The 26056-nt window shown below is 41.5% G+C and overlaps 2 protein-coding genes across 2 annotated transcripts; both read left to right on the plus strand.

Moving 5' to 3' along the window:
* Window positions 1–2300: 2300 nt before the first annotated feature.
* LOC125003452 (IQ domain-containing protein E-like) lies at window positions 2301–10552 on the plus strand. Its single transcript, XM_047577407.1, is given in 17 exon segments — window positions 2301–2351; window positions 3614–3649; window positions 3765–3810; window positions 3928–4080; window positions 5299–5400; window positions 5525–5595; window positions 6078–6191; window positions 6271–6321; window positions 6406–6476; window positions 6570–6601; window positions 6604–6641; window positions 7297–7337; window positions 8024–8175; window positions 9441–9496; window positions 9592–9738; window positions 9741–9832; window positions 10264–10552. Coding segments are annotated over 17 exon segments (1377 nt in total). The 3' UTR covers window positions 10388–10552.
* A 1889-nt stretch (window positions 10553–12441) lies between these two features.
* iqce (IQ motif containing E) lies at window positions 12442–25360 on the plus strand. Its single transcript, XM_047579577.1, has 21 exons — window positions 12442–12717; window positions 13966–14007; window positions 14124–14167; window positions 14284–14438; window positions 15676–15777; window positions 15902–15972; window positions 16467–16580; window positions 16661–16711; window positions 16796–16866; window positions 16959–17031; window positions 17681–17721; window positions 18407–18558; window positions 19782–19837; window positions 19933–20174; window positions 20604–20711; window positions 21002–21278; window positions 21370–21456; window positions 22552–22679; window positions 22775–22866; window positions 24127–24222; window positions 24350–25360. The coding sequence occupies exons 1-21, from the start codon at window positions 12646–12648 to the stop codon at window positions 24472–24474; spliced, it is 2199 nt and encodes a 732-aa protein (XP_047435533.1). The 5' UTR covers window positions 12442–12645; the 3' UTR covers window positions 24475–25360.
* The last annotated feature ends 696 nt before the right edge of the window (window positions 25361–26056 follow it).

The raw sequence follows: 26056 nt of genomic DNA on the forward strand, positions 1-26056 counted from the left end.
GGCTGGGAATGTGAGGGAAATATGGAGGTGGGACACTTTGGAAAATGCAAGGCGGGCATTTTTTTTATTTATTTATTTTTTGTGGATTGCTTACAACTCAAACAACATCGCCCCCGTCTGGGCCTTCAGAGAAGAGCAGCGACTGATCTCAAAGTTTTTCCTGGTGGAGGTTACTGCCTGTTTACACTTTTAGGGTGCTTGTAAAGCAGGGATCTATAACACACAACTTCCATCATTCAAAAATAGTTGCCAAATTCTTTTTTTTACCTGTCTTATGAACACATGACACAGAAGCTCCTTAAAACATTAACACGCCAAGTCAGTGACAATGAACCGATTCAGACAGTAGACGGCTTTCAGACATTTTGACTTGTCACAGTGGGAAAATCAAAGCTGGAATTAATGACGTTCATAATAATAATAATAATAAAGTTCTGTATTTATGGCATTGGACCTCCACTAAGTACAAGAATGTCTGATGTGAACCAGGACACTGAAACTGAAGCAGATGACTAATTTTGTTTTTCACTTGTGTCACGACAATGGCCAAAATGATTAGTTTGGTCACAGTACTGGCACTAACCCGGCAGGCTGAAACTGCAGCTACAGCCTGACACACACTAGATGGCAGACGGATGCCGCTGGATGCCTCATCCTACACCGCACAGGCATTTTTTTTTTTTTTCAAGCGTTTAAATAGTTTGAATCAGGAACACTGATTATCCTGAGACGTGAGATAACAGTGGTCCCGCAGCTGCTTGAACTCACCTCCATTTAACTAACTGTGAGATCACTAGCCTGGATTGGGTCAGTCATATTAAAGGGGGTGACTATTTATGCAGCCAAAATATACTGACAAATATTCCATTTACAACATATATATATATAAGAGATTAATACTTTTTTTTATAGCACTGCAGGTGCTGTTTATTTTGCCCTTTTTGAACTGAGCTTTTTGTACCGTACGTGTGCTGTGTTTGCCCTGAACAAAAGTACGCCGTCCTGCCTGTGTGTGGGGCTCCTGGGGGTCCACCACCTGTAAAAACACTGCGTACGAGAATATGATACAGTCAGAAGAGGCCACCGTGTTCTCTGCAGTGTTTGCAGGGAGGAGGAGATCATGAGGAGCAACACAGAGGCAGCGGTGGGTGGTTTAGATAAACGAGTTGCAGAGTGTTGATATATATTTTTAGGCAGAGACAAAGACAAAAACCTCTGCTGACAAATAGACCTAGTCTACAGGTCAAGAGATGTCAGTGTCCATGTGCAGAAAATATTACATGTGACACAAAAAAGCAAGGTAATGGAGCAATGAAAATGTCTAGAAATAATAATAATAAAAAAGAAAACAATAATAATGAGCAGAAAGTAAAAAGCAAACAAAATGCTGCTGGAAATTGTAAACATTTTTTACTATGAGCCAAATACTCAGCAGTCCCATCGTGATTAGTTAAGGTCAGCAAATGACAAGCAAACGGAGTCTCAAGTGTGCGTTACCTTCCCATTTTTCCTCGTCTGCTCGCCTCATGCTATTGGAGGAAGTCGCTTCAAGTCCCTCCTTTCAGCACAACTGACTCCAGTAGTGGTTAACGCAAAGAAGCGAGACAGAAAGCAAGAACTGACAGAAATAACACACACAGGTATTAGCTTTTGTCAAGCTAAACAAAGCTAAAAACAAAGTATGACCGATTGAGATTTTCAAAATAAGTCGGCGTATGAAAAACACCTTATAACTTTCTTGATATTGCTAGTGTATTTTCCCCTATTTAAAAATGATATTTAATCAGAAATGTGTGGCAAATTAATATATTGAGCTACACGTTTTTTATTGAGTAAAGAACAGTTTATCAAATTGGTTTGTTTTACTTTGAAGGAAATCTCATGTGGATTCCGGTGCCGCTCTGTTTTTTTGTCCGTTAGCTTGACGTAGCTAGGTAACAGCTGCCTGGTTGCTAGACGACTCGCTCTGCAGATGTGAAAACAGAGATCTCTTCTCAGAAAGACAACAGCGCTTTTAACTGGATTCCAGGAAGATATGATTAACAGCCCTTATCACCAGGTGAACGGGCTTTTACCTGAGCGAACTGATAATGTTCCGGAGGAAAATTTTGGAGTTGTAGCATAGCTAGCGTCTCTATTGTTGCCCCATGTTTTTACTACTACTAAAAGCAAAGAGGGGCAGCCTGGAGTGAACGTTTTTTGACTCTGGAGTAAAATGAGCGGAGTAAACACGGAAAGAGTCCAGGTTTCCAACTTAACGTAACGTTTGCCTCCTAGCTATGTTTAGCGCAGCTGCCAAGATGTCTGTGGAGGCGAGTGATGTTCAAACTGATGAAGACTGTGAGGAGCTGGTGAGTCCTTCTCTTCGCTTAGCTTAAACAAAAAAATCGTTAATTCGGTTTGTGCGTATCGAGCGTATCGATGCTTCCGATATAAGCGTCTGTTTTTTTTAGAATCGATCTTCACATCCAAATACCATTTCACAAGACATATTAATACTTTTATGAAACTGAATCTGTAATTAATCCTAGGAAAGTAAAAAAGCGTGAGAGAGAGGGAGTGCACACCTGGAAAATAAATGAGAAGACATCACAGTTCACATCACAGGCATATGGCATGTACAATGACCAAAAAGAGTGATATTGAAGTTAGAGTGACTGTAGATTCATTTTTGTTTGTTTCAGGATTTTCAGATTAGTTCACTTGTTGATTTGCACAGATCGTGTTTAATTGCTCTGTAAAAAAGAAAGAAAGAAGTATGATGTTTGGCAGCTTGTTTAATCTTTATTTTAAAATCGACCCTTGATTTTATCTGTCCCAAAATTGTGGGGGAAAACAAACAGTGTTTATCACCTCATATCTAACTTGTTACTACAAAGTGTAATTTGAGCCAAATTTGATCCACATTTGATCCACCTAAAACATTTTCTATGATCCTTGCCAGGTGATATTTGACCCATAACACCACAGAAGTCATTTTCTTTTTTAGAGACTTTCAGAATTTACTGAAATTGTGATTTTTGTGTGTGTGTGTGTGTGTTTAAATAGCTATTCTTGAGGATATCATGAAGCCTTGTCCCCATAAAAACAAGAAACATGTAATTTCTTACACATTGTAACTTGCAAATTAGTCAAAATTGACCCTAACACAATATAAAGGTGTTAGGTGCAAGCAAATACACCATCGCGACTGTCCTGCACTAAATCTTTGCTTCAGGACTTTTAAATGTTCAGTTTATGTTGAAACAGCATCAGAAAGGTGCCTCTTCAATTGTCCGATCATTTAGTAGGATGTAGTTGTGGCGTCGTTAAACAGGAGGGGATTGAAGTGTTTTTGTTATTTAGGCGAGGGCACCGACTAAAATGGGGTCAAAATAATATAAACGTGTTTGTACAGCAAAATAAATTACAGTAGTAGCAGAAACCACAGCCTCCAACATGAAGACACAGTTGAAACAACAGCTCTGTTATTTCAAACTAATGCTGAATACCATAACGTTCATGAAGCTAAGATTTAGTGCATGACGGTTGTATTTACACGTGTACCTAATTAACTGGCAAGTCAGTGAATATCTATTATATGTCGCTGATTCCTCCTCTGTCCATAGATTGAAGATGGTTTCTCTCTCCTGCTGATGTCCCAGTAAAGGTAATCAAACTGACTGATGGTCCCAGTTTTCATTTTTGGCATCCTACATCTTGTCTTTTATTTTCTGTGTGGAGTCAAGCTTTTGCTGGATATCCTCTGCTTTATCCACTGTCAGAGAACAAGGAGGAGAAAATCTGCTGGCAAGCCTCCTCATTCTCCGAGTAAGACCTGATTTACAGCTCTCTGGGAAAATATTTTCACACAGTTGAACAAAGTCTACGTTGCACATTCCATATTTATTTATGTGTGTGTGTGTGTGTGTGTGTGTGTGCGCGCAGGGTCTCCATATCTCTCCAGTCTGAATGTGAACCCCAGGAGAGGAGCCGTGGGAGCCGCCTGGAGACTGCCTAGGGGCTCCCTCGGGGACACCAGAGGAGACACACCTGGGGAGACTGGCTCAGCTCGCCTCACGTCCCTCAGCAACGGCCACGGTAGGCGGCGTGAAAACACAACTGAAGCTCTCAGACCGTGTCTGTCCTCACATGAATGCACACTAAGTCAGTGCGCCTTTTGTTTTGTTTTTTTGTTTTTTTTTAACGGCTTGCTGCTGTTGGAAATAAGTTGAGGCAAGTTGAAAGCACTGCAGCTTCTCCGTGGCTTCATCACTTCATTATAACTTAAAATGAATCATGTGCACTGCTAGTCACTGCCTCAGTGTGTTCTCAAAATGTGTTAAAAGCATGAGTCAGATGGCGTATTAAACTGTGTCTGCGCAGAGCTCTGTTCTTTTGTTCTCACCCACTGTGCAAATGTTTTATGGATAGTGGTATGTGCAGGAGTGATGCAGGGAAATAACCCTGACAGGAGGTGCAGTGTGGACATGTCATTCAGGACTATCAGTGTAAGATTAGTCTGGTGGTCATGTCTGTGCTCAGGGATCTGAAGATCCTCTTGAGAATACAGGAACATTTTCAGAAACTTCCAATGTAACAGTTTACATGGACACCAAATAGAACGATCCAATAGGTTGTACAGGATGCTTTTACATGCCCCAAAACATTAATCACGATGTAACTAATGCAAAGTAGTTCCTTCTGCTGCATTAAATGGGCTGGAAACATAACAGAAGAAGTTCATTAACAATTCATTTAGTAGAAGAAGATGATTGAGACGGAACCAGTTTTTCACTCTCACTGCCCACGTCAAAGACTTTTTATAAGAACTCGTTTTTCTACCTCCTCGTTCATGTCACTGACAAACTACACATGGTGCAAACATGCACAAAAATTGTGTATTTAGAAAGAAAACAACTGCCGTTTTCATGCTTATATCTTCCTATTGAACACATTATCAATGTTAACATTAACATATCTTTTATCAAAGGTCCACATCACCCATCCTTCCAACTGAATGCATTTGTTCTGATTGTGGTGGTTACATGTTTTTATTCTGATTTGGCTTCTATTTGGATCATTAGTAGCGAGTAGTGTACGTGTAAACACACAGTTACTGGGACGGCTGGAGTCCTCGATCTTTTTGATAACTGGAGTTGCACCACGAAGTTGCACCACTTGACTCAGAATTTAATTGAAACACAGTAATATGTAAAATCCAAAAAAAATCTTTTTTTTTTTTTTTAAAAATCACACAGAAGCATGAACAAGTCTTGATGTTTGGAGCCTTTCTCTCTCTCTCTCACTGTTTTCCAGATCTTTTCCAGACGCTCAGATCAGAGTGTGATGTTACGCCCGAGCTCATCAAACAGAGCCCGAGCATGAGGAAATACAAACATCTCCAGTCCGCGTGCAACGGTGAGAGGACGCGTCGCTGTCTCAGAATGAGAAATGAAGCGAAGTAGAGAGTGAAGGTTTTTTTTTAAGGGTAGAATACGAGTGATTTTTCTTGAACATGTGTTTTATGTCCCTACGGTTGCAGGTTTTGCTTTAGGTACAGGGGACAACAGGGACAAGGAGGACATGCATGATGAGATCATTCGCCTTAAGAAGGTAAAGAGTAAAGATAATTCAGAACACATTAGATAACGCACTGTGCGTCAGTGTGATGTCAGTAGAAGCAACGTGGGAGGTTCTTCCTTTACAATCGAGATTGACGTCATGTAAAAAGATGTGTACGCCGATCAGCCACAACATTAAGACCACTGACAGGGGAAGTAACATTGACCATCTTGTGATAATTCAACATTCTTCTGGGAGTGGACCTGGTATTCAGGTGGATGTTACTTCGACATGTAGCACCCACCTAGACCAGACCAGACCAGACAAATCCCAACCCAGGACAGACACCCTCCTCGCATAGGAATGCATCCTGAAGCATGCAGCCTGTAACACTGTCTGGCCTTCAGTTAGACCATTATGTCCTTTTATTACACTATAAAAGCTCCATTCTGCCGTGTTTTTTATTTTCATCAGACACATTCAGGATTTTCGTTTGCTCTCTTTCACATGTCGACCTTGATGATTCTCTGCAGAGCCTCCAGGCACATAAGTCCGACAACCAGCAAATGAAAGCAAAACTGCGGCGGCTGGAGGAGGATAACGCTAAAAGAGAGAAACAGATAGAGGAGCTGTTGGATCCCACCAAGGTAAGATGACAGAATCATTTTTTTATTTTTTTTTCTCACAGTCACTAGAACATCATGAACTGTGTTACGTTTTCCACAGGGCTCCGAATACACTCGCAGTTTGGTTGACAAGAAAAGAGAAGGGAGTGTGGTGAGTGTGTCCGCTGTGTAGGTGAACATTACGAGACATTATTTTCTGGATGAACATCTTAATGAGACGATTCTGTCCGTTAAGGTTCTCAACGGGCTGAAACAGAGAATCCTGAAGCTGGAGCAGCAGTGTAGAGAGAAAGAAAATGCCTTAAGGTAAAAGAAGTCCCTTCAACTTTAAGTAAGTCCAGTGAAATGGCTCGTGTGTGAAGCAGCATCGTCGAGGTTATTCCCTTTTTATTTCTTCAGTAAACTACAAAGTGAGCTGAGGACCACCAACCTGGAGAGCTGAAGATCACAGTAGAAACCTACTTTGACGAGGTAACGTCGCTGCGGCGTCTGTGTTCTCTGCTGCGCAAAACATCCTCGTTTCAAAACAAGGCAGTGGTCCTACTAACCTATGGACTTGGCTAGTGAAAATATAACGCTAATATTCCTGTTTACATGCAGTTAAGTTTGCCTCAGCCTTTCAAACGCAGCCTCCACTTTTATTATTCCTTGAGCTGTTGCGCCTCCTCCCCCCCCCCCCCCACCCCCCGCTGAGATTCATACGTCCTAATGTTGCTGTATGAGCTTGGAAGTCAGCCCGATTTCCCTGGGCCACAAAATTTTTGCTCTGTTGGGAACTGATTATGCTCTGGCAAGGATCTGCTGGGACAATTCAATAGTTTGGGCCGTCTTTATGCGGTGATGGACAGAAAGTAGCAGCGATGTACTCGTACATGTAATCTGAGCACCGTGAATTTGAATTTGTTTACAACAAAATGACTGATTTGTTGAAGGACTATGCAATTGCATGAGGTTTTTTTTTGTTGTTGTTGTTTCTCTGTATTGATTGAAATATCCCAGTGCCGTGATACTAGACTCATATTCTTCTCATTATTACAATGAATAATATAATATATTGTGAATTTCTCATAGTGATTAATAAAGTATCCATCTATATATCTATAAAGTTGATTTGTGTGTCTTTCAGATCCAGAGACTGAGGATGCTTCTAGAAGCTGCAGAGAAAAGGTGTGAACAACTAAAATCATGTATGACCTATTCTGGGTCCTACATCTATAAAAACAGCAGAATTACTGTAGAATTGTTGAAGTTAACATGTAAGGACTAGAGATCTAACCGATATATCGGCCGTCTGATATATCGGGCGACATTTCCGTTTTCAACTGGCCCCTTTTCTTTTATTTCTTTTTTCTTTATTTAAAAAAAACAAACACCCAGATCTATTTACTTTATCACTCAGCACCAACACATTACAGTCATTAGCAGCAGTCCTAACTTTTTACTGTTGTTGTTTAATGGGAGTTTGCTAGCTGATTTTTTTTTCTCTCCACTGTCCACAGTTTAGACTGAAGCTGTTGCATTGTTGTTAAGCTTTAGTGTCATTTGTTACCAATGTGTCATTTTTTATCATGTAAATTGAGGGAGAAAAAGCAGCATCGACTCCAAATATGAACGTATTAGCCATCAGCCAATGCTGATGTAAAAAAAATATATATATCGGCCATAAAAAATCCATAGCGGTCAATCTTTAATAAGGACAGTTTTTTTCTTAAAGTTACATCTGTATATGTGTAATGTTCAAGTACAGTTGCAGCAGTCACAGATTGGTCAGAAGAAAGGATTGCAGGGTGTACGACGAATCCCTAAATTCAGTCTCCACTTCACTCTCTCTTTGTGTGTGTGTCTGCCTGCAGCAGCCGAGCGGAAAGTAAATGCTCTCAGAGGCAGCAGAAGGCTTTAAGCTCCACGGTTCATCGTCTGTCCGAGAACCTGAAGCAGCTTCAACAGGAGAACGTGGCGCTCAGAGAGGAGCTCAGCACTGACAGCCCTGCTGGAGGAGTTAAAGGTCTTTACTCACGCGTCGCCACACCCCAATATTTTAATATAACCAACAATATTCCCATCCAGTTACTCTGCTCCTTACAGGTTCTTTTTTTTTCCTTTTTCTGTTGCACGTAAGACTTGTTTAGGACACTTACAGTGTCGGTGAAAAGTCTGGACACATCTTTTCATTCAGTGCTTTTACTTTAGTTTTATTTTAGTCTCCTTTGTAGATAAAAGGCCACTTCACACAGGACTATTTTTACCTGGGGACCTCCGGTAATTTCTAATAACTGTGGAGGTCGTCTGCGAATCGGCCATGTCTGTAATTTGTAAATTACAGACTGACTCTGTCAGGTTCCTCTAATGACAAAACATTTATTTGTCAATTATTTTTCTTTATCTGTCAATTTTTTATAGTTATTTGCTTGACAGTTTTTACTTAGACATAGCTAAACGCTAACATACTAAAATATGTTGGATTCTTGTTAATGTGTATTTAAAGACATTTAAAATTGTGGGGGAAAATTAAAAAAAAATATACAAAATGTCTAATCAACCAAAGATTTTGCAACCCCCCCTGCAGTACCTTCTCTGAGCCCATAGGGGTCGCCAATCCCCCTTTGAAGTCCTGTGCTATAGACTTTAAAATTGTATGTAATTTTCTAGTAAACAAAAAAGTGTGCAACTAAGCAGATATGTTTTATGTTTTTAGGTTCTTCAAAGATGCCAGCTTTTGCTTTGGTGACATTTTTGAACCCCTTTGTACCTTTAAACGGTGTAATGAAAGTCATAAACGAGTTCCTGTGATGCTTCCTTTAACAGTTTAGTACGAACGAAACAGCCCTTACAGTTTTAAAGTAGATGTTGAAATCTTGAAATGTATTTCCCAATGTGTTTCTACATATTGTTTGCATCAGATGGTCAATCCTTTCTTTAAACCTGTCAAACTCTGTCTCACTGGCATTACATCCATCAGAAAGGAATGAAAATGTATCCCATCAAAGTTTTAGAGGAGTTCAAGGAATAATAAAATAACTGTTCATCACTTCACTATTAATATTTAATACTTGTTTTCAGTGGGGATGGATTACTGTAATAGAAATATTAGGGAAAATACGTGTAAGTGCAGATATCCTAGAAAACAATAACAGCAGCAAAAAATGTTGAAATATCTTTAGAAACAATACCTTAAATTTGTGGAACCCAGTGAGTGGACAGAAGTAAGAAGCAGTAAGATGTTCTTCACTGTGATGCTGATGGAGGTTTGTGCGTGATGATGTTTCCCAGGCTACAGGGAGTGGAGTAAACAGAGGCTGCTGAGGAGGCTGTTGGAGGTGGAGAAGGTGAGAGGAAGCTCGATGTTCATTTAAAACACGTGCAGTGGTCTGTGTCCACCGAGGCGCTGCATCACAGACGGACTCCTCTCTCGTCCTATCAGAGGCTGGAGGACGGCAGGAGACACGCCCACTCGGCAAAGAGCGGCGGCCGATTGGACCGGGAGGTCCAGGCCACGCTGGCGGAGATTCCGGGCGCTGCCATGGCAACAGAAGCACTGGTCTCCGTGGGAACGGTCACGGAGGAGGAGGGGGGAGGGGGGAGGAGCTTTCGGATTTGAGGGAACGCCTCAGCCAATTGGAAAAGGATAGGGCGGAGCTTCAGGAGAAGTTGTCAAGTAGAGAGTGAGTCAGCTGCTTTTTATACTTTTATACACTGATCGGCCACAACATTATGACCACTGACAGGAGAAGTGAATAGTATTGTGACAATACAATGTTCTGCTGGGAAATTTTTTGAACCTGGCTTTGGTGTGGATGCTACTTAGACATGTAGCACCCACCTAGATCAGACCAGATAACCCCCCACCCCATAGAAATGACACTCCTTGATGGCAGCAGGACGAAGCCTGACACCGACACACGCCCAAAAAACGTTTTCTGCAGCTTTATCTTAAACCTTAAGTCACATTAATAATCTTAATTAATAATATAAAACTGAAAGAGAAAACAGTTTAAGGTGGTTTACTGGGAGTCTCACCTGTACAAGCTGCAAGTACAAAGCCACTGAGTTTGGATCTTGAAACTGAATTCATCTTTGGTGCGTTTGTTCTCAGTGATGAACTCAAACAGTCGAGGGCCGACAGAGAAGAACTGGAGAAAGAGACGGAGCGACGGAAAGCTGAAGAGGCAAAACAACAGGAGAAAGAGAGACAGCAACATAAGTATGTTTTTAATTGAGGAATCTGATGTCTGTTTGGTCCAACATGCCCGGACATGTGACTCCTCTGGCTGTCAAGTTAAATATTTTGAATAGGGTCGGATATGCTTACCACCTAATGTGTGTTTCTTAACATATTTCTAAAATTGAATTAGTTCTCTGATATTTGTTTAGCTCAAAACCAAAGATGGATTCAGAAATCCTCACCTAAATAACTGCCAACTGTTCGAGGACGTCCGCTGCGGCTGCCAGCTGCGTTTTGTTTGCTCCGTGTGAATGTCCTTCGCTTCCCAGACAGGAGTTGGAGAAGCTGTGGAGAGGATTCGTGCTCTGGAGGAGGAACGAAGCAAACCTACACAGGCTGAGCTCACGTCTGGTTTTCTCCCGCCACGGCCGAGAGTCACGAGGACGCTCGGAGCAGAGCAGGTCCGGGGGAGGGAGAGGAGAGACACACTGGATGTAAAGGGAAGGAGGCGGAAGAAGATGAGGACCTGGGTACGAACGCAGGGGAGAAAGAAAGAGAGAAAGCAGCGTCGGTCATTCAGACTAACTGGAAGGAGCACAGAAATAGGGTAAATAAATGTTCTAAACACGTATGTGTGGAGAAATATTGTTTATTAAATGTCCTGACGCTCCGTCATCTTTGTGCATTCTCTCTACAAAGGACATTGTGATGTTGCAGTCGGCGTTAAGAGGCCATCTACGCAGAGAGTCGCAGCTAAAGGACTTGCTGAAAGATGCTCACAATAAGGTTTAATCCTTATTATTATACACATCCCAACTGTGAGATCACTAGCCTGGATTGGGTCAGTCATATTAAAGGGGGTGACTATTTATGCAGCCAAAATATACTGACAAATATTCCATTTACAACATATATATATATAAGAGATTAATACTTTTTTTATAGCACTGCAGGTGCTGTTTTCTTTGCCCTTTTTGAACTGAGCTTTTTGTACCGTACGTGTGCTGTGTTTGCCCTGAACAAAAGTACGCCGTCCTGCCTGTGTGTGGGGCTCCTGGGGGTCCACCACCTGTAAAAACACTGCGTACGAGAATATGATACAGTCAGAAGAGGCCACCGTGTTCTCTGCAGTGTTTGCAGGGAGGAGGAGATCATGAGGAGCAACACAGAGGCAGCGGTGGGTGGTTTAGATAAACGAGTTGCAGAGTGTTGATATATATTTTTAGGCAGAGACAAAGACAAAAACCTCTGCTGACAAATAGACCTAGTCTACAGGTCAAGAGATGTCAGTGTCCATGTGCAGAAAATATTAGATGTGACACAAAAAAGCAAGGTAATGGAGCAATGAAAATGTCTAGAAATAATAATAATAAAAAAGAAAACAATAATAATGAGCAGAAAGTAAAAAGCAAACAAAATGCTGCTGGAAATTGTAAACATTTTTTACTATGAGCCAAATACTTCAGCAGTCCCATCGTGATTAGTTAAGGTCAGCAAATGACAAGCAAACGGAGTCTCAAGTGTGCGTTACCTTCCCATTTTTCCTCGTCTGCTCGCCTCATGCTATTGGAGGAAGTCGCTTCAAGTCCCTCCTTTCAGCACAACTGACTCCAGTAGTGGTTAACGCAAAGAAGCGAGACAGAAAGCAAGAACTGACAGAAATAACACACACAGGTATTAGCTTTTGTCAAGCTAAACAAAGCTAAAAAACAAAGTATGACCGATTGAGATTTTCAAAATAAGTCGGCGTATGAAAAATACCTTATAACTTTCTTGATATTGCTAGTGTATTTTCCCCTATTTAAAAATGATATTTAATCAGAAATGTGTGGCAAATTAATATATTGAGCTACACGTTTTTTATTGAGTAAAGAACAGTTTATCAAATTGTTTTGTTTTACTTTGAAGGAAATCTCATGTGGATTCCGGTGCCGCTCTGTTTTTTCCCCCGCTAGCTTGACGTAGCTAGGTAACAGCTGCCTGGTTGCTAGACGACTCGCTCTGCAGATGTGAAAACAGAGATCTCTTCTCAGAAAGACAACAGCGCTTTTAACTGGATTCCAGGAAGATATGATTAACAGCCCTTATCACCAGGTGAACGGCTTTTACCTGAGCGAACTGATAATGTTCCGGAGGAAAATTTTGGAGTTGTAGCATAGCTAGCGTCTCTATTGTTGCCCCATGTTTTTACTACTACTAAAAGCAAAGAGGGGCAGCCTGGAGTGAACGTTTTTTGACTCTGGAGTAAAATGAGCGGAGTAAACACGGAAAGAGTCCAGGTTTCCAACTTAACGTAACGTTTGCCTCCTAGCTATGTTTAGCGCAGCTGCCAAGATGTCTGTGGAGGCGAGTGATGTTCAAACTGATGAAGACTGTGAGGAGCTGGTGAGTCCTTCTCTTCGCTTAGCTTAAACAAAAAAATCGTTAATTCGGTTTGTGCGTATCGAGCGTATCGATGCTTCCGATATAAGCGTGTGTTTTTTTTAGAATCGATCTTCACATCCAAATACCATTTCACAAGACATATTAATACTTTTATGAAACTGAATCTGTAATTAATCCTAGGAAAGTAAAAAAGCGTGAGAGAGAGGGAGTGCACACCTGGAAAATAAATGAGAAGACATCACAGTTCACATCACAGGCATATGGCATGTACAATGACCAAAAAGAGTGATATTGAAGTTAGAGTGACTGTAGATTCATTTTTGTTTGTTTCAGATTTTCAGTTCACTTGTTGATTTGCACAGATCGTGTTTAATTGCTCTGTAAAAAAGAAAGAAAGAAGTATGATGTTTGGCAGCTTGTTTAATCTTTATTTTAAAATCGACCCTTGATTTTATCTGTCCCAAAATTGTGGGGAAAACAAACAGTGTTTATCACCTCATATCTAACTTGTTACTACAAAGTGTAAATTGAGCCAAATTTGATCCACATTTGATCCACCTAAAACATTTTCTATGATCCTTGCCAGGTGATATTTGACCCATAACACCACAGATGTCATTTTCTTTTTTGAAGACTTTAATAATTTACTGAAATTGTGATTTTTTGTGTGTGTGTGTTTAAATAGCTGTTCTTGAGGATATCATGAAGACTTGTCCCCATAAAAACAAGAAACATGTAATTTCTTACACATTGTAACTTGCAAATTAGTCAAAATTGACCCTAACACAATATAAAGGTGTTAGGTGCAAGCAAATACACCATCGCGACTGTCCTGCACTAAATCTTTGCTTCAGGACTTTTAATAATGTTCAGTTTATGTTGAAACAGCATGAGAAAGGTGCCTCTTCAACTGTCCGATCATTTAGTAGGATGTAGTTGTGGTGTCGTTAAACAGGGTGGAATTGAAGTGTTTTTGTTATTTAGCCGAGGCCACTGACTAAAATGGGGTCAAAATAATATAAACGTGTTTGTTCAGCACAATAAATTACAGTAGTAGCAGAAACCACAGCCTCCAACATGAAGACACAGTTGAATCAACAGCTCTGTTATTTCAAACTAATGCTGAATACCATAACGTTCATGAAGCTAAGATTTAGTGCATGACGGCTGTATTTACACGTGTACCTAATCAACTGGCAAGTCAGTGTATATCTATATATATGTCGCTGATTCCTCCTCTGTCCATAGATTGAAGATGGTTTCTCTCTCTCTGCTGATGTCCCAGTAAAGGTAATCAAACTGACTGATGGTCCCAGTTTTCATTTTTGGCATCCTACATCTTGTCTTTTATTTTTCTGTGTGGAGTCAACGCTTTGCTGTCTATCCTCTGCTTTATCCACTGTCAGAGAACAAGGAGGAGAAAATCTGCTGGCAAGCCTCCTCATTCTCCGAGTAAGACCTGATTTACAGCTCTCTGGGAAAATATTTTCACACAGTTGAACAAAGTCTACGTTGCACATTCCATATTTATTTATGTGTGTGTGTGTGTGTGTGTGTGTGTGCGCGCAGGTCTCCATATCTCTCCAGTCTGAATGTGAACCCCAGGAGAGGAGCCGTGGGGGCCGCCTGGAGACTGCCTAGGGGCTCCCTCGGGGACACCAGAGGAGACACACCTGGGGAGACTGGCTCAGCTCGCCTCACGTCCCTCAGCAACGGCCACGGTAGGCGGCGTGAAAACACAACTGAAGCTCTCAGACCGTGTCTGTCCTCACATGAATGCACACTAAGTCAGTGCGCCTTTTGTTTTGTTTTTTTGTTTTTTTTTTAACGGCTTGCTGCTGTTGGAAATAAGTTGAGGCAAGTTGAAAGCACTGCAGCTTCTCCGTGGCTTCATCACTTCATTATAACTTAAAATGAATCATGTGCACTGCTAGTCACTGCCTCAGTGTGTTCTCAAAATGTGTTAAAAGCATGAGTCAGATGGCGTATTAAACTGTGTCTGCGCAGAGCTCTGTTCTTTTGTTCTCACCCACTGTGCAAATGTTTTATGGATAGTGGTATGTGCAGGAGTGATGCAGGGAAATGACCCCGACTGGAGGTGCAGTGTGGACATGTCATTCAGTAACATCAGTGTAAGATTAATCTGGTGGTCTGTGCTCTGGTCTGTGCTCGGGGATCTGAAGATCCTCTTGAGAATACAGGAACATTTTCAGAAACTTCCAATGTAACAGTTTACATGGACACCAAATAGAACGATCCAATAGGTTGTACAGGATGCTTTTACATGCCCCAAAACATTAATCACGATGTAACTAATGCAAAGTAGTTCCTTCTGCTGCATTAAATGGGCCGGAAATATAACAGAAGAAGTTCATTAACAATTCATTTAGTAGAAGAAGATGATTGAGACGGAACCAGTTTTTCACTCTCACTGCCCACGTCAAAGACTTTTTATAAGAACTCGTTTTTCTACCTCCTCGTTCATGTCACTGACAAACTACACATGGTGCAAACATGCACAAAAATTGTGTATTTAGAAAGAAAACAACTGCCGTTTTCATGCTTATATCTTCCTATTGAACACATTATCAATGTTAACATTAACATATCTTTTATCAAAGGTTCACATCACCCATCCTTCCAACTGAATGCATTTGTTCTGATTGTGGTGGTTACATGTTTTTATTCTGATTCTGATTTGGCTTCTATCTGGATCATTAGTAGCGAGTAGTGTACGTGTAAACACACAGTTACTGGGACGGCTGGAGTCCTCGATCATTTTGATACCATGAGTTGCACCACGAAGTTGCACCACTCTTGACTCAGAATTTAATTGAAACACAGTAATGTGTAAAATCCCAAAAAAATCATTTAAAAAAAAAATAAAAAATCACACAGAAGCACGAACAAGTCTTGATGTTTGGAGCCTTTCTCTCTCTCTCTCTCACTGTTTTCCAGATCTTTTCCAGACGCTCAGATCAGAGTGTGATGTTACGCCCGAGCTCCTCAAACAGAGCCCGAGCATGAGGAAATACAAACATCTCCAGTCCGCGTGCAACGGTGAGAGGACGCGTCGCTGTCTCAGAATGAGAAATGAAGCGAAGTAGAGAGTGAAGGTTTTTTTTTAAGGGTAGAATACGAGTGATTTTTCTTGAACATGTGTTTTATGTCCCTACGGTTGCAGGTTTTGCTTTAGGTACAGGGGACAACAGGGACAAGGAGGACATGCATGATGAGATCATTCGCCTTAAGAAGGTAAAGAGTAAAGATAATTCAGAACACATTAGATAACGCACTGTGCATCAGTGTGATGTCAGTAGAAGCAACGTGGGAGGTTCTTCCTTTACAATCGAGATTGACGTCATGTAAAAAGATGTGTACGCCGATCAGCCACAACATTAAGACCACTGACAGGGGAAGTGAATAACATTGACCATCTTGTGATAATTCAACATTCTTCTGGGAGTGGACCTGGTATTCAGGTGGATGTTACTTCGACATGTAGCACCCACCTAGACCAGACCAGACCAGACCAGATCAGACCAGACCAGACACCCCCACCCCATAGGAATGACACTCCTTGAAGGATGCAGCCTGTAACACACTGTAACAGTGGCCTTCAGTTAGACCATTATGTCCTTTTATTACACTATAAAAGCTCCATTCTGCCGTGTTTTTTATTTTCATCAGACACATTCAGGATTTTCGTTTGCTCTCTTTCACATGTCGACCTTGATGATTCTCTGCAGAGCCTCCAGGCACATAAGTCCGACAACCAGCAAATGAAAGCAAAACTGCGGCGGCTGGAGGAGGATAACGCTAAAAGAGAGAAACAGATAGAGGAGCTGTTGGATCCCACCAAGGTAAGATGACAGAATCATTTTTTTATTTTTTTTTCTCACAGTCACTAGAACATCATGAACTGTGTTACGTTTTTCCACAGGGCTCCGAATACACTCGCAGTTTGGTTGACAAGAAAAGAGAAGGGAGTGTGGTGAGTGTGTCCGCTGTGTAGGTGAACATTACGAGACATTATTTTCTGGATGAACATCTTAATGAGACGATTCTGTCCGTTAAGGTTCTCAACGGGCTGAAACAGAGAATCCTGAAGCTGGAGCAGCAGTGTAGAGAGAAAGAAAATGCCTTAAGGTAAAGAAGTCCCTTCAACTTTAAGTAAGTCCAGTGAAATGGCTCGTGTGTGAAGCAGCATCGTCGAGGTTATTCCCTTTTTATTTCTTCAGTAAACTACAAAGTGAGCTGAGGACCACCAACCTGGAGGAGCTGAAGATCACAGTAGAAACCTACTTTGACGAGGTAACGTCGCTGCCGGCGTCTGTGTTCTCTGCTGCGCAAAACATCCTCGTTTCAAAACAAGGCAGTGGTCCTACTAACCTATGGACTTGGCTAGTGAAAATATAACGCTAATATTCCTGTTTACATGCAGTTAAGTTTGCCTCAGCCTTTCAAACGCAGCCTCCACTTTTATTATTCCTTGAGCTGTTGCGCCTCCCCCCCCCCCCCCCCCCCCGCTGAGATTCATACGTCTAATGTGCTGTATGAGCTTGGAAGTCAGCCCGACTTCCCTGGGCCACAAAATTTTTGCTCTGTTGGGAACTGATTATGCTCTGGCAAGGATCTGCTGGGACAATTCAATAGTTTGGGCCGTCTTTATGCGGTGATGGACAGAAAGTAGCAGCGATGTACTCGTACATGTAATCTGAGCACCGTGAATTTGAATTTGTTTACAACAAAATGACTGATTTGTTGAAGGACTATGTAATTGCATGAGGTTTTTTTTGTTGTTGTTGTTTCTCTGTATTGATTGAAATATCCCAGTGCCGTGATACTAGACTCATATTCTTCTCATTATTACAATGAATAATATAATATATTGTGAATTTCTCATAGTGATTAATAAAGTATCCATCTATATATCTATAAAGTTGATTTGTGTGTCTTTCAGATCCAGAGACTGAGGATGCTTCTAGAAGCTGCAGAGAAAAGGTGTGAACAACTAAAATCATGTATGACCTATTCTGGGTCCTACATCTATAAAAACAGCAGAATTACTGTAGAATTGTTGAAGTTAACATGTAAGGACTAGAGATCTAACCGATATATCGGCCGTCTGATATATCGGGCGACATTTCCGTTTTCAACTGGCCCCTTTTCTTTTATTTCTTTTTTCTTTATTTAAAAAAAACAAACACCCAGATCTATTTACTTTATCACTCAGCACCAACACATTACAGTCATTAGCAGCAGTCCTAACTTTTACTGTTGTTGTTTAATGGGAGTTTGCTAGCTGATTTTTTTTTCTCTCCACTGTCCACAGTTTAGACTGAAGCTGTTGCATTGTTGTTAAGCTTTAGTGTCATTTGTTACCAATGTGTCATTTTTTATCATGTAAATTGAGGGAGAAAAAGCAGCATCGACTCCAAATATGAACGTATTAGCCATCAGCCAATGCTGATGTAAAAAAAAAATATATATCGGCCATAAAAAATCCATAGCGGTCAATCTTTAATAAGGACAGTTTTTTTCTTAAAGTTACATCTGTATATGTGTAATGTTCAAGTACAGTTGCAGCAGTCACAAATTGGTCAGAAGAAAGGATTGCAGGGTGTACGACGAATCCCTAAATTCAGTCTCCACTTCACTCTCTCTTTGTGTGTGTGTCTGCCTGCAGCAGCCGAGCGGAAAGTAAATGCTCTCAGAGGCAGCAGAAGGCTTTAAGCTCCACGGTTCATCGTCTGTCCGAGAACCTGAAGCAGCTTCAACAGGAGAACGTGGCGCTCAGAGAGGAGCTCAGCACTGACAGCCCTGCTGGAGGAGTTAAAGGTCTTTACTCACGCGTCGCCACACCCCAATATTTTAATATAACCAACAATATTCCCATCCAATTACTCTGCTCCTTACAGGTTATTTTTTCCCTTTTTCTGTTGCACGTAAGACTTGTTTGGGACACGTACAGTGTCGGTGAAAAGTCTGGACACATCTTTTCATTCAGTGGTTTTACTTTAGTTTTATTTTAGTCTCCTTTGTAGATAAAAGGCCACTTCACACAGGACTATTTTTACCTGGGGACCTCCCGTAATTTCTAATAACTGTGGAGGTCGTCTGCGAATCGGCCATGTCTGTAATTTGTAAATTACAGACTGACTCTGTCAGGTTCCTCTAATGACAAAACATTTATTTGTCAATTATTTTTTTTATCTGTCAATTTTTTATAGTTATTTGCTTGACAGTTTTTACTTAGACATAGCTAAACGCTAACATACTAAAATATGTTGGATTCTTGTTAAAGTGTATTTAAAGAGATTAAAAATTGTGGGGGAAAATTAAAAAAAAATATACAAAATGTCTAATCAACCAAAGATTTTGCAACCCCCCCTGCAGTACCTTCTCTGAGCCCCTAGGGGTCACCAACCCCCCTTTGAAGTCCTGTGCTATAGACTTTAAAATTGTATGTAATTATCTAGTAAACAAAAAAGTGTGCAACTAAGCAGATATGTTTTATGTTTTTAGGATCTTCAAAGATGCCAGCTTTTGCTTTAGTGACATTTTTGAACCCCTTTGTACCTTTAAACGGTGTAATGAAAGTCATACACGAGTTCCTGTGATGCTTCCTTTAACAGTTTAGTACGAACGAAACAGCCCTTTCAGTTCTTGAAATGTATTTCACAATGTGTTTTTACATATTGTTTAACATCAGATGGTCAATCCTTCCTTTAAACCTGTCAAACTCTGTTGGGAATCACACTGACATTACATCCATCAGAAATGAATGAAAATGTATCCCATCAAAGTTTTAGAGGAGTTCAAGGAATAATACAATAACTGTTCATCACTTCTCTATGAATATTTAATACTTGTTTTCCGTGTGGATGGATCACTGGAATAGAAATATTAGGGAAAATACGTGTAAGTGCAGATATTCTAGTAACAGCAGTAAAAACTGTTAACATATCTTTAGAAACAATACCTTAAATTTGTGAAACCTAGTGAGTGGACAGAAGTAAGAAGCAGTAAGATGTTCTTCTGTGCGTGATGATGTTTCCCAGGCTACAGGGAGTGGAGTAAACAGAGGCTGCTTAGGAGGCTGCTGGAGGTGGAGAAGGTGAGAGGAAGCTCGATGTTCATTTAAAACACGTGCAGTGGTCTGTGTCCACCGAGGCGCTGCATCACAGACGGACTCCTCTCTCGTCCTATCAGAGGCTGGAGGACGGCAGGAGACACGCCCACTCGGCAAAGAGCGGCGGCCGATTGGACCGGGAGGTCCAGGCCACGCTGGCGGAGATTCCGGGCGCTGCCATGGCAACAGAAGCACTGGTCTCCGTGGGAACGGTCACGGAGGAGGAGGAGGGGGAGGGGGAGGAGCTTTCGGATTTGAGGGAACGCCTCAGCCAATTGGAAAAGGATAGGGCGGAGCTTCAGGAGAAGTTGTCAAGTAGAGAGTGAGTCAGCTGCTTTTTATACTTTTATACACTGATCGGCCACAACATTATGACCACTGACAGGAGAAGTGAATAGTATTGTGACAATACAATGTTCTGCTGGGAAATTTTTGAACCTGGCTTTGGTGTGGATGCTACTTAGACATGTAGCACCCACCTAGATCAGACCAGATACCCCCCACCCCATAGAAATGACACTCCTTGATGGCAGCAGGACGAAGCCTGACACCGACACACGCCCAAAAAACGTTTTCCGCAGCTTTATCTTAAACCTTAAGTCACATTAATAATCTTAATTAATAATATAAAACTGAAAGAGAAAACAGTTTAAGGTGGTTTACTCGGAGTCTCACCTGTACAAGCTGCAAGTACAAAGCCACTGAGTTTGGATCTTGAAACTGAATTCATCTTTGGTGCGTTTGTTCTCAGTGATGAACTCAAACAGTCGAGGGCCGACAGAGAAGAACTGGAGAAAGAGACGGAGCGACGGAAAGCTGAAGAGGCAAAACAACAGGAGAAAGAGAGACAGCAACATAAGTATGTTTTTAATTGAGGAATCTGATGTCTGTTTGGTCCAACATGCCCGGACATGTGACTCCTCTGGCTGTCAAGTTAAATATTTTGAATAGGGTCGGATATGCTTACCACCTAATGTGTGTTTCTTAACATATTTCTAAAATTGAATTAGTTCTCTGATATTTGTTTAGCTCAAAACCAAAGATGGATTCAGAAATCCTCACCTAAATAACTGCCAACTGTTCGAGGACGTCCGCTGCGGCTGCCAGCTGCGTTTTGTTTGCTCCGTGTGAATGTCCTTCGCTTCCCAGACAGGAGTTGGAGAAGCTGTGGGAGAGGATTCGTGCTCTGGAGGAGGAACGAAGCAAACCTACACAGGCTGAGCTCACGTCTGGTTCTCCCGCCACGGCCGAGAGTCACGAGGACGCTCGGAGCAGAGCAGGTCCGGGGGAGGGAGAGGAGAGACACACTGGATGTAAAGGGAAGGAGGCGGAAGAAGATGAGGACCCGGGTACGAACGCAGGGGAGAAAGAAAGAGAGAAAGCAGCGTCGGTCATTCAGACTAACTGGAAGGAGCACAGAAATAGGGTAAATAAATGTTCTAGACGCGTGTGTGTGAGAAATATTGTTTATTAAATGTCCTGACGCTCCGTCATCTTTGTGCATTCTCTCTACAAAGGACATTGTGATGTTGCAGTCGGCGTTAAGAGGCCATCTACGCAGAGAGTCGCAGCTAAAGGACTTGCTGAAAGATGCTCACAATAAGGTTTAATCCTTATTATTATACACATCCCAACTACACACTTTTATTTTAGGTGTCTGTTAGAATATGTTTACATGCTTAAATGTTAAAAACACATTATGTTTTTCATATTGTTGATGTGTAGTTATAGATTAAATCAGATGATGTGTCCTAGACAGCAATAACACCAGAAAACAGAGTTGTAATTTACTTTGAAAACCACTAGATGGCTCTAAAATGCATTTTTTTGTGAGTCCATTGTTGTCTTACCTCTGTGTTAGGACTGGGTGCTATGACCAAAAATGTCATGGTATATTTAAAAATTCTGACAGTATCATGGTATATATATTTTTTTTTCATGCATAATTATGTGTTCACAACATTTTCTACTGGTTGAGGGAGGAATTAATGCAGTAGATTCACTAATGACCGACTATTTTACTGTGATGATGAGTAAATATTGTAGAATAATAATAATATAATAATAATAATAATAATAATAATAATGTGGGAATTGCAGCTCGGAGCTAAATAAAAAAAAATAATGAAATGTTATCAAGATGAAATGAAGAAACAGGGACAATTATAGTTTCATTTATTTTTACACATTTATTCATATTGGAACATATTTAAACTCCTATGTCTGTAATGTCGATAGCAGCGCGACTTGCTACCGTAATAGTTGTAGTCTGCGCACAACATTTTTTTTTCTCATTCATAAAAAGCTAGAATTGGGGACATTTTCGGAGACAGCTTTAGTCAGGGGACAGGTCATCCAAAAAAGGGACTGTCCCCAGAAAAAAACTGACACGGCAGCTTTTTTTGACGCAAGTCTTCTCGTTCTGCCGCTTCCTTTCTCTGACCTCTCCTTCTTCACCACACCACCTCACAGTGACACAGTCGCACCATGCATGTCTAGCAGCGCTACATTAAAAATGGTCCGGTCTAGCGGCGCATCGTTCCAATCACTGTGTAATCAAATACACCGGTATATTAAGAAAAGAAAATACGGGTATTCGGTATGAAGCGGTATAACATCCAGCCCTCCTCTGTGTGTCACATGTACAGTATGTGGTATCTATCTAATGCCTGTCATCGTACTCATCTCCTGGTTATCAGGCTGTGGAGTCACCCGACCGCAGCGATGCGACGTCCTCGGTCGGCGGAGAGCCGGATGCGGTTGCCTTGACGATGATCCAGTCGGCGTTCAGGGGACATCTGGCTCGCTGTAGTCTTGCAATAAAGAGGTGACTTACCTGTAAACGAGATTTGAAATAGAGGAACAGGAGAAGCCAGACTAAAGCACATTTTTCAGAATCATGTGTGTGTGTTTGTGCATCAGCTCAGGGTTGTCTGTGCCTTCTCCAATGGAAAACAATCTGCCCGCGCTGGTACCAAGAAGAGCTCGACTAGCGCACGCACCCAGCAGAACAGGTGAGGCTCAGCTCTTTATCATGACAACAACAACAACAACAACAACAACAACAACAACAACAACAAACCGAGCAGAAACTGGCAGATAAAATAATTCAGACTGGTCTTTGTAAAGTTAGCTAAGGTTTATAAATGATTCTTGCCACGGCTGTTTAGGGTTACAGAAATCCACACACACACATGTGACAAATAAACTTAATGTGTTTTACACTGATCAGCCACAACATTACGACCACTGAATTGAGAACGCATTCAAAGAGCACAGTCTGATGTCAGCACAAGTAAGATGGGAGATTTTTCTTTTGCAGTGGAGCTTGATGTCAAATGATAATGTAAAAAGATGTGTGCACCGATCAGCCACAACATTAAAACCATTAACAGGAGAAGTGAATAACAACCTGTGACAATACAATGTTCTGGAAACCTTTGAACCTGGCGTTCATGTGGGTGGTATTTAGACATGTAAAACCCACCTAGACCAAACCAGACATCCCCACCCCATAGCAAAACATTTAGGAACATCTCAAAAAAACATGAAGAACAGCACAAGGTGTTGACCTGGCCTCCAGATTCACTAGATCCTAAACGTATCAGGTTTCTGTGGGATGATCCACAGAGGCCGCTCCCCTCCACCCATAGGACCCTAAGGCCCCCACTAACAACATTATGTTGCCAGACATCAGAGGACACCTTCAGAAGACCCGTGTTCATTATCTGATGAGGTTTTGGAGGCACAAGGGAAACCTACACAACATTAGGACGGATCTAAATCCACGGTTACCGTCTCCTCCAGCGTCCTGTCTAAAGCAGGCGAGGACAGTCGTGTACGAAGCGGCTGAAGTTAAAAGCAGCCTTTCCTTAAACTCCCACCTGAACAACATGACCTTGTGAGGTTTCCCCGTCTTCCCCGTCACCGTTCCTCTGAGTTTGGAGTGGGCCGACAGCGTATGGGTTTCACAGAGCAGAACGGCGACGTCAGCGCTTTTCTCCCTTCGAGCCTCACGAGAGTGTAGCAGAGCGTTTGATGAGCGTAGCAGGCTTCACCCAGAGCGTTTGGACTGCGCTATTTTAGTTTTGTAGAATATGCTGAGCCTTAAGTATTTTTGAAAGAAGATGTGCAGTCGTTTTTTTAAGTGGTTTGGTTATATGTTACACTGTATAACTTGTGTGTGGCACTTGAATGTGTAAAAAGGTGCAATATCTGCATCATCTGTTTGAGTTTCAAAACAGTCTTTCAATAACTGCTGCTTTCTCGTCCAGGTGCAGCCTCCCTCAGTAATGATGGAGAGAAGAAGGGCACACAGGAGGACCTCTCCTCTCCTCCCTCTAGCACTTACGCCTCCAGGATTTCAAAAGGTTAGAGAATAAAATCACGTTTTTACATGTTTCAGTGTGTGGTCATTTTTGGTTTCCTTGATGAGGCTGAACTAGATTAAGTGCAGTTACCGTAGCAGAGTTAGTGAACGCTTCATGTCTCCTGCAGCCCAGACGGAGCTCCATCGCACCGCGGAGTCCGGTGGAGCCGCTGCAGTCGACTCAGACGATTCCGACGACATCATCGTGTCTCCGTCACGTCCTCTGAGGAGCAGAGAAGTCCTCATCTTGTAGACTTTCTGGATTATGTTTGTGTGTTTGTGTGTGTGTGTGTGTGTGTGTGTGTGATCTTGTTTGTCTGAGGCTCGAGCATAATATACGTACCGGATCAATTATGTTTGAGTTCTCACTGAACCTGCAAGTAAAAAAAATAAATGGGCTCTCGCGACACTATTCAGGATATATATGAGCACACCTCAACCTCAATATGATGTAAAGCTGAACTGTTTCATGGACGTGAGTGGCACATAAACACTGATTCGACTGACAGTGATTTCACTTTTGAATGAAATGATGCCTCAGTGTCGACGTAAGGGGTGAGTGAGGTTCATTCTTTGTGGGTGAGGAAACACTTGTGATCATAAAACGTTACTCCTGAGACGAACGGCCCCGCTTCATCGATCTGATTTGTTCTCTGTGGCTGTCTTCTTTGCCAAAGTGCCTGCTGCACGGGGATTCAAATTAAAAGTACGCTATGAAAAGCAACCTGTTCTGTTGAGCCCAAAGCGGCACCGCGTTGATCCTCGACACTGTAAATTCCTCCGCGTCTCACGGGCTGAAATAACTTAACGGATCACATTTAGGAAAACGTCTCGATTCATAAACACGCGGATGTGCCGTGAACGCTTAATAAACCGTGGCTGAATTCTGAGGTGTGATTGAGAGACGATTGTCAACTGATGCACTATTGAGCCAAACTGTGAATAAATTATAGATCAGTCTGCTGCAAAAGCTGAACGGGCAGCGCAGCGGAGGATGCACAGGGACTATGTCTAATGCCAATAACACGTCTGTTTGGAGTAGATGAGTGACCTGTCAACAGAAACAATGGACGGCTGCAGCTTTCTCTACATTATGTGTGTAACTTAATTTTCATTTCAATAAAATGCTGTTTTTGTAATAAAACCTCTAATTTCTTAACTATTATCATGAATTAAGAGCTGTACTACACTTAATTGTTGATTTCTGTGCTGCTCCATACTTAGTCTCTCCTACATTTGCACTTTTTACTCTTCTTTGAGATTACAGCATATAATAGAAATACACAAAATACATAGAAATACACATAATACATAGAAATACACTATGTTTTGAGATAAATCAATTGTTCCCAATTAAATAAACTTTAATCGCTAAAGAAATACTGAAAAAATACCATTATCATAGATTAGAACTACTTTCTTAAATGATGATATCACATAATCAGGCATAACATTATGACCACCTTCCTAATGTTGTTTAGGTCTCCCTTGTGACTCCAAAACAGTTGTGACTCATCAGAGAATGATATGGGCCTTCTGAGGGTGTCCTGTGGATGTTGTTAGTGGGGGTCCTATGGGTTGAGGGGACAGATGTGTAATGTGTATGCTGACTGATACATGTGCACGAAGTAGAGCGTATATTGCACCAGTCTCAAGGATAGACCTGATTGCACAATGAGGTTTTCCAGTAGAGTCGTAAGCATTTCGCTTGCTTTGGATTGCAAGAAAAATACGCTAACTTTATACCCAATAAAGACTTATGTTTATATCTTTTTTTTTATTTGAATGAGTGGACTCTAAGTTAATTTTACATCTACAGTGTAGTTCACGGACCA

This window comes from Mugil cephalus, chromosome 2, assembly GCF_022458985.1.
Source record: "Mugil cephalus isolate CIBA_MC_2020 chromosome 2, CIBA_Mcephalus_1.1, whole genome shotgun sequence".
In the NCBI taxonomy this organism is placed as follows: Eukaryota; Metazoa; Chordata; class Actinopteri; order Mugiliformes; family Mugilidae; genus Mugil; species Mugil cephalus.

Excerpts from the sequence above, each read along its gene's own strand:
- iqce (XM_047579577.1), top strand. The coding sequence starts at position 12,646 with ATGTTTAGCGCAGCTGCCAAGATGTCTGTGGAGGCGAGTGATGTTCAA. Across the intron at positions 14,168-14,283 it reads GGCAAGCCTCCTCATTCTCC|CAGGTCTCCATATCTCTCCA; the intron begins GAGTAAGACCTG and ends TGTGTGTGCGCG. Across the intron at positions 20,175-20,603 it reads GAGAAGTTGTCAAGTAGAGA|TGATGAACTCAAACAGTCGA; the intron begins GTGAGTCAGCTG and ends GTTTGTTCTCAG.